At 31.8% G+C, this 9,386-nt stretch overlaps 1 protein-coding gene across 1 annotated transcript; it reads left to right on the forward strand.

The window, feature by feature from the left end:
* The first annotated feature begins 2,088 nt into the window (after positions 1-2,088).
* On the forward strand, positions 2,089-9,078 carry LOC139902681 (probable galacturonosyltransferase-like 7). Its single transcript, XM_071885286.1, has 3 exons — positions 2,089-3,703; positions 8,116-8,293; positions 8,977-9,078. The coding sequence occupies exons 1-3, from the start codon at positions 2,598-2,600 to the stop codon at positions 9,076-9,078; spliced, it is 1,386 nt and encodes a 461-aa protein (XP_071741387.1). The 5' UTR covers positions 2,089-2,597.
* The last annotated feature ends 308 nt before the right edge of the window (positions 9,079-9,386 follow it).

A 9,386-nucleotide genomic window follows, 5' to 3' on the forward strand; every position in this document is an offset into this window, starting at 1 on the left:
CGAATACCCGTAACAACAGGAGATGTAAAACCAATATCGTCTTCTTCACCATTGAGACCTCCACTCCCAACACCGACACCTAAACCCTCTAGACCGTTAACATTACCATCCAATTAATCATATGTTACAAGGTTATCCCATTCCATCACCCGTTCTTTCTCAACCGAATCATTAACTGCATGTATAAAATCAACCGAAAAACAAGCAGCCTGAATTCTCTCGATGATCGAAACATCAGACACTTCGTTAACCCAAATGTGGTCGTTAACAACAGAATCTTCAATCAGGGAAGTTGGAACTAACTCATGAATATATTTAACCTGAGTAGTTTCAACAAACGCATAGACAGAACAAAAACCTATCGAATCAGATGAACAATTGGCCACTTTTACAACCTACCCAATCCTACTAGCAATGTCTCTAAAATTGTTCAGGGAAGCATATTTTGCTGGAAAACCTCTTAATTCCACCCACACATACCTGAAAAAGGCATCAGCCTTTGAAGCAAACGGAAGCACCAAATCAAATCCAGCATCTTGACTCTTAGCAAGAACCGTTGAGATCGAATCAAGATCTGTACATACCACCACCCCTGCGAAAGACCCCATTCTTCTAACCTTCTAACCCCATTGTGAGTTTCTAGTGGAGGTCTAAGTTCAATCTTCTGTAATTACATTTTGAGACTTTTCTTTTCAAATAGATAAATAATTTTAATGAATGTTCTTCAAAATCTGTGTACACTTTCGTGACAAACGTAAATAATAACATATATATTATATAATACGTAGTATATAATATATAATATATAATGAAATTGAAATTCTCTTAAATATAAATATATTCATTTCAAATATGTTAGCATAACTTAAATAAATATCATTATATTAATAACTAACACTTTCATAATCATAACTTGCAGATAAAAAATCGTTTATTTTATTCAAAAACTCTATAATCTCCGTTTAAATTCATTTTAAAATGTTTGACCAACCGACTATGATCAGTAAATCTGATTTTAACTCATTAGCCGATGTTGAATGATTAGTTAAAATGATTTTAAAAAAATCGAAACAAACTGATTTTAAAAAAGAATAATCGAAAATTAATCATGAGTAATCATGGTTATCTAAAGAGTGTGAGTATCATAACCAAATTAACCATCGATGAAATCTCAATAAATTCATTATCATTAATTATAATTATAATGAATAATATTAATTTTGTAAAGTGTGGCTGATATTATAATTACGGAGTATATATATTATACTAGTGAAATGATCCGTGAAACTACGGGTTTGTTTAAACAAAAAAGTTTAATGATATGTTTTAGGTATTTAGTTAACGTAAATGCTAAAGTTATTTAGTTTAATGACCCGTAAAACCACAAAGTCCGACTAAGAAACTCGTCAGCTGAACATTTCATCAAACACCTAAAATGCATATTAAACAATCCATATCCAATCATAAGAGATAATATTGGTTATCATTTTATATTTTAAAAGTATAAATTAAAATATAAATTTAGAATTAGTTTCTTTCTAGCTAGCTTTTATATCTTCTTGTACTCAATTCAAAATAATTAATTAAAATTATTTAAAATTATTTAATTTTAATAATTGAAATAATTATTAATAAGATTTAATAATAATAATTAATTAATAAAATTTAATTTTAATTCAAATTTATTTATATTAATGACATCACCCACCATGCTTAAATTTTTTTTTTTTTTTTTGATTTTTTCTTATCAAATGAATTAGTCTAATAATGACATCATCATTATAGAATTTTCATATTAACTATAGATAGTGGGGGAGTGATATGTACACAACCTATATTTGTTATGTACACAACCTCCATGCTTTACAGTGTTGGACTGTACAACATTGTAAAACATAGAGATTGTGTACATAACAAATAAAGGTTGTGTATACGGAGTATATATATAATATAATTTAATAATTATAATTACATTATTACTGTATAATAATAATATAATAAATTAAAAATTAAAAAACTTTTTTTTATACAACCAGAGGAATATGAAAGCACAGAGAAGAGTATACAAATCTGATTCCTACAACAAAATGACACTATGACACCACACAATCTCCAGAAACCACACCCCCAAAATTATTTTCATTTTCAATTATTATTAAAAAAATAACCAAAAAAATCTCCATTCTTTTCCCTCCTTCTCCGTCCTTCATTCCAGTCTTCGTCGTTTCTCCGGCGAAGATTGAAGGACGGAATCTGTAACGCCGGCGAGGAGATCAATACAGATACATACACACTGTTGATATAAATACATATCACCGTCAACGTTAATGGTCGGTGCATAGTGTCGTCATTCTTCATGAATCAGAAGAAGATCGCTTCGTCTTCACGGCAGCATCTTCCTCTGATCAAATTAATAGGTTTATTCACAGATTCATCTCATTATACTTTGAATTCCTCATTTAATTCCATATTTTAGGTTCTCTATTTCTCTATACCTTGTTGAAACCCTAGTTTCATATCTATTGTAATATATACATATATATCTGTGTATATATATAGGTGTATATTTTATAATTAATTCATCAATTAATTATAAAATGCAATGGATAATGAGATTCTCAGGTTTTGTATCAGCAATAATGGTGATGATTGTTCTAGCACCTTCATTACAATCATTTCATCCAGCCGAAGCTATTAGATCTTATCATAATCATTATAATCATTTTCATCCTCACATCGCCGGCGGTCAAGCTCCGGTAACGCTGACACACCGGTCGTCGTTCCGTACAGCTTCGACCTTTCATAATGCGGCTGGATGTGAACAACTCACCGGTTCCGGTGATGTATGTGATCCGTCGTTAGTTCATGTTGCGATTACACTCGATTTCGAGTACTTGCGTGGTTCTATCGCCGCGGTACATTCGATATTGCAACATTCATCATGTCCTGAAAGTATTTTCTTTCATTTTCTAGTTTCTGATACAAATCTTAAATCCCTAGTTGGTTCCACTTTCCCTAAATTGAAGTTCAAAGTGTATTATTTCGAACCTGAGATAGTAAGAAAGTTAATTTCAACTTCGGTGCGGCACGCGTTAGAACAGCCGCTAAATTACGCTCGGAATTACTTAGCTGATATACTCGAACCGTGCGTTCGACGCGTGATTTATCTAGACTCCGATTTGGTGGTTGTCGATGACGTGGCGAAACTATGGGGTACGAATTTAAGTGAAAAAACTATTGGAGCACCGGAATATTGCCACGCAAATTTCACCAAATACTTCACCTCTGCGTTTTGGTCAAACGGTCAATACTCAAACATATTCAAGGAAAGGAACCCGTGTTACTTCAACACAGGCGTGATGGTTATTGATTTAGCGAAATGGAGACGGTTTGGGTACACGAAACGTATCGAGAAATGGATGGAGATTCAAAAAAGTGATAGAATATACGAGCTCGGATCATTACCGCCGTTTCTATTGGTTTTCGCTGGGCATGTTGCGCCAATTGATCACGGGTGGAACCAGCACGGGTTAGGTGGGGATAACGTGGTAGGAAGTTGTCGGGATTTGCACCCGGGTCCAGTCAGCTTATTGCATTGGAGTGGAAGTGGTAAGCCATGGTTACGGCTCGATTCAAAACAACCATGCCCGTTAGACGCGTTGTGGGCCCCATACGATTTGTACGGACAGTCGTCTTCAAGCCGGTAAATTTTAAAATTTCTTCAGTGAATGTTTGCTACATTGTGATGATGATCATCTTCTCTTCTTTTATTGTTACATTTTAGTTTATTTTTGGGGGGGTTTATAGTTTTTGATGAATTAATAGACATGTTATGTTTTGGGCATCTGTATTTTATTCCATTATTTCTGCAGTCTTGATAATAAAAGTGAAAAAAATATTCAATTAGTCTGTTGTTGTTCCTGAACCCCCTGGTATATGGTATTTTTGATGGAATTTTTCATGATGATGTATGGTGTAATTTGGGTTATTGCAACTTATTAATGTACTTTTTTAATTCGATAAAATCCACTTTGTTTTTGTGAATTGGGTATGCACTTATTTTATTGCCATTGTTGTAACATTTCTGTTGTGTTATTTTTAGCAATAACTTTAGTTGAATTATGACAGGGATGAGAAAAAGAATAAAAAGGTTAATTGTTCTTTGGAACACCTTTAAAGTGTATGTTAGTTAAAAGAATACGGTGCTGAATGATTGCAATTATTGTTGATTGGGTGCTAAGTATGATGCTAATTTTCGTTGTTAATCAACATGTTGAAATACGTACGTGTTGAAAGATTAATGTAAACACGTTGTGAAGTTACTTGGAAGCTTATTCTTGGCTTGTCAATGATTTCACTATATGAAAAATTGATTGATTAACCTTTTTTCATTTGATTTAATCAAACAAATAAGTGATTAAGACATGGCAACCGACACCAACGTCTCTTAATCTTAATTAAATCATAATAAACACTATTAATCTATGATAAAACCAGTTATATGTTGGCAACTAACAATTTCACCTGTCACTTTCTATTTTATACAACACGCACGTCTTGATCTTGAATTCTTAATCCAATTATCTAAAACACTTGTACATTGTTAATTAAATGAATGTCATATTTTGGTTGGAGTTGTGACATTCTCACATCACAATATCAAATTTAAATTTAACTTTTATTATTAGCATATTTTGAGGTGACATGAAATAGTTTGAACTGATTATTTATGAGGAGTGATATTTTTACTCACATATTTGATAAATTTATATTATAAATTGGTAATTTGTATTTTGTACCGTACAAGCGAATAATGAACTGAATTCATCAAAAATCAAGTGAATTTATCATCTTCCACATAATAACCTGCTTAAGCTTAAGGTGTATATAATGATAATTTTCCTCTTCATCAAGGTAGCCCAGCCTGAATGTGAAAAATCTTATTTAATTAATGAATTTACATTGTTAGATCAAATTAATATTAAAGTAACGATAAATAGAAACATTTTAATGTGCATGTCTATAGAAAATAGGTTGCTCATGTGTACTGCATTGATGGTTTGTTTGGTATGTTGTATACATTTATGTTAATCCAGGATCATGATCATTATTTTTTTCAAAAACTTTGGTATACCCATGTGTGTTACCATTTAAAAAGATATGTAAAATTTGTAAAAAAATATCGATTTTTTGTTTGAAGATAGTTACCCATTAAGTAAGTTTGTATAACTGCCTTCTCTCTTGGCACCAATCATAACAACTATATAGTGCAAGTGTGGTAACAAAAAGGTTTTTTACCCCCTGCTGCAAATAGCCATTGTGTTTTGATGTTATAAGGACTAAAAAGGTGATTGATAAGGATTTAACCCATATGATAAATCCATGTGTGTGCCGAGTTTGTAGCCATTTAACTCATGTTATGTATGTACAAAAGTCGAAACTAAATGGTAAAACCTAACCGGCTAACCACATGACTATAGCAAACTTAAAGCGGTACATGTCTCTTACCTAAAGCTAGATTTCTCTCCTTTTAATGTTAATTAAATGACGTCGTTTAGGCAGAAATTAGGGGCTTGTATTGCTATCCGATTTTTTTCTTTCATCTAACCCATGATCCGGTTTGGGATTATCTATTTTCTCTAACTTCAAATTTTTGTTCTTCATGGTTTTGATACGGTTACTAATATTTTATTTAATTATACCAAGATAGTTACAAAAACTCATGGAGTCCTCGAATGGTAACTTCACCACAAAAAAAGCTACAAAAACTCATCGAGGAAAAATATATCACGGAGGGTAGAGGTCAACCGGAAACAATGCGTAACTCTTTAGTTCCTAAAAAAGTTGAAATTTTCATTTGGCGGGTTATTCTTAAAAGCTCCCATGTCCTTATCGAATTAGATAAACGGGGTGTCGATCTTCACTTGATTCATTGCCCTATTTGCGATGATGACGTCGAGACAATCGATTCTTCTTTGGTTTTTGTAAAAATGCTTTTGATATATGAACCTGAGTTTTCCAAGTGGTGGGGTATAGGTATCTACTCCACCCTTAACATTAATGAGACATTTGCAAGGAAAAACAAACATTGCATCTTCAGAGCTCGGTTCAAAATTTTGGTAGGAGGTTGAATGGACGCGTGGTTACATGGAGAAATTGGAATAACAAGTGTAGCGACCCGTCCTAATCCATCTGAATGAATACATTACATTTGGTTACATCGCGAGGTACTTGACCTCTATATGATACATTTTACAAACATTGCATTCGTTTTTAAAAGACAAACTTCCATTACATCGAAAGTTGATGGCATGTATACCATTTCACAATATATCCAACTATAATTGACTTAATAATAATCTTGATGAACTCAACGACTCGAATGCAACGTCTTATGAATTATGTCATGAATAACTCCAAGTAAAATCTCTAAAATGATCAAATGCACAGCGGAAGATTTCTTTCATACCTGAGAATAAACATGCTTTAAAGTGTCAACCAAAAGGTTGATGAGTTCATTAGTTTATCATAATCGATCATATTCATAATTTTAATAGACCACAAGATTTTTTTTTTCCATAAATACACATCTCATATCAGACATTTCGCAAACTGCATAGAGATAAAAATCATTCATATGGTGAACACCTGGTAACCGACCCTAACAAGATGCATATAGAATATCCCCATCATTCCGGGACTCCCTTCGGACATGATAAATTCGAAGTACTAAAGCATCTGGTACTTTGGATGGGGCTTGTTGGGCCCAATAGATCTATCTTTAGGATTCGCGTCAATTAGGGTGTATGTTCCCTAATTCTTAGATTACCAGACTAAAAAGGGGCATATTCGGTTTAATAATTCAGCCATAAAATGTAGTTTTAAGTACTTGTGTCTATTTCGTCAAACATTTATAAAAGTTGCGCATGTATTCTCAGTCCCAAAAATATATATTGCAAAAGCATTTAAAAAGGGAGCAAATGAAACTCACAATACTGTATTTTGTAGTAAAAATACATATGACGACATTGAACAATGCAAGGTTGGCCTCGAATTCACGAACCTATATTAATTATATATATATATATATTAACACATAAAATAATATTCAAATAAATATATATTTTGATATTAGTAATATACTTGTGATATTAAATTTAATATTAATAATAATTACTTAAATATATTTATTTTATATATATTCTATTAAATTATCTTAATAATCTATTATATACTTTATTAAAATATTTTGGATAAGTACTTAGTATTAATATTTTTAAATATTCATAATTTTTAATATAATAATATTTTTAATAAATTCAAGTTATATTAAAACGTAAATGAACAAAATATATTTTATTAGTAAAAGTAGTATACTTATTATATATACTTCTATATATTTAAAGTTTGTATCTTATTTTTAATATCTATCTTTTTTGTTTAAGATTATAAAAATATAGTTATATTTTATATACGAAAAATATTTAAAACTAAAGTTATAGTTAGTAATTATTAATTATAATAATAATAATGATAAAAATAATACTAATTTTAATAAAAAGATAAATTTAAAAATAGTGATACTTTTAGTAATAATGATAATGATTATAATAATAGTAATACCGATAATAATAATAATAACTATAATAATAATTTTACTACTAATGATAATAATGATAATAATTTTTAAAATAATAATACTAATAATGATAATCATATTAATAATAAGGATAATACTAATAATGATATTGTTATTAATAATAATACTAATAATGTTTAATTATAATAATAATAATAATAATAATAATAATAATAATAATAATAATAATAATAATAATAATAATAATAATATGAATAATAAGTATACTACCTTAAAGAATAGCTTCCTAAAAAGATGTCGTAGCCCGGGCTCGAACCCGAGACCTCTCAGTTAACAGAAACACACCAAACCATGAAGCTGCTGGTTACTTTCTGATATATATTATACCCGAACTATATTTAACCCTTTTGCATCTTTTTGGCCCAACAACATAAATCAAACAATGACCTCGGCCCAACAGAGAAGGAACTCGGCCCAACACTGTTTAAATAAATTGATTAAATGGGTGTATGTAGGGTTCGATCAGATGCATTTCATCCATATTCATCATCATCGTCTGCATCGCGATTATCCTCACCATCATCATCATCTATTCTTCACTTCCGTATCTTAATCATCATCAATCAATCATGGTTTCAGTTTTGGGGGTTCCGGTCGTCGACAGTAGCTGGTACAGAAACTCAATTAACCTCAGTAATTGAGTAATAGGAAGTTGTAGAAACAATCAATCGATCAACTAGGTCATCGGTTCATCAATAGTTCAAGTAAGTGATCAGTTCATCAATTCCCTAAATTTCTTAAATCTTTTATGTGTCCTATATTCTTACTGATCGAATTTAGAGCAACAATTAATAGTGTTCTTTAGTGGGTTTGATGATGGGGATCGATAAAGATGATGGGGTTTAGTGGTGTTTGAATGGTGAGTCTAAACAGGAATGGAGCCGTACTATCGAACCCAAGTAGCAGTGAAGATAAGGTATATTAGATTTGTTTAAATTGTTATTTTCTATCTATTAGTATGTAACATACTTATTGGTAGTTGTTTTCTCGTATTTTCTGTGTTGATGTAAGGCTATATGTATCCAGGTACAGTTTATAAATAGGGTAAGCATTTGGTTATATAAATTCTCTAATTATTGCATACCATTATAGAAGAGTGTCTGCAGGTTGGTGGTTGCGTTGGTTTTTTGCTGCAATAACCGTAACAATCAATGATGGAGGTAGCGTAGGTTGCAGTTAATGATGGTGGAGTGGTGGCTGTACAGGACAGTAGTTGAAACGCGAACAAGCTGTAGCTGTGATATAGCAGTAGTAGTTAAAGGGTTCGAAAGTGGGCTTTTGAGGTTTGAACTTGATAGCAATATGTGCAATAGCAGCTGCAACTGCAGGTTTGTGATTTACAACGTGAAACAGGAAGAGATATAAAGAAAGGTGATTGTGGTTCAACGAAAGGAAATGGCAGCAGTGAAAGAGGATAAGATTATAGCAGCAACAATAACAGAATTATGTCGAGCAGTTTTAGAGTGATGAGATGTTCATGGTTGTACAAGAACTCGGACAGCAACAAATGAATTGTTTGGTGATAATCTTGAGTTGGTTTTGATGGGTTTGAGAGGGTTAAATGGGTTACTTTAAGGTGACGGATGTGGTGGCTGTTTGGTGTTAGAAGGCAGCAGTTTACTGCAGCTGGGATGACTGAGTGGTCAATGGTGGTGCAACGATTGTAGAGAGTGTCAGTTGGAATGGTGCTCGACAAGTAATGAAGGTGGTGATTGAAGAAGAATGG

The sequence above is a fragment of the Rutidosis leptorrhynchoides genome, chromosome 3 (genome assembly GCF_046630445.1).
Source record: "Rutidosis leptorrhynchoides isolate AG116_Rl617_1_P2 chromosome 3, CSIRO_AGI_Rlap_v1, whole genome shotgun sequence".
Classification (NCBI taxonomy): Eukaryota; Viridiplantae; Streptophyta; class Magnoliopsida; order Asterales; family Asteraceae; genus Rutidosis; species Rutidosis leptorrhynchoides.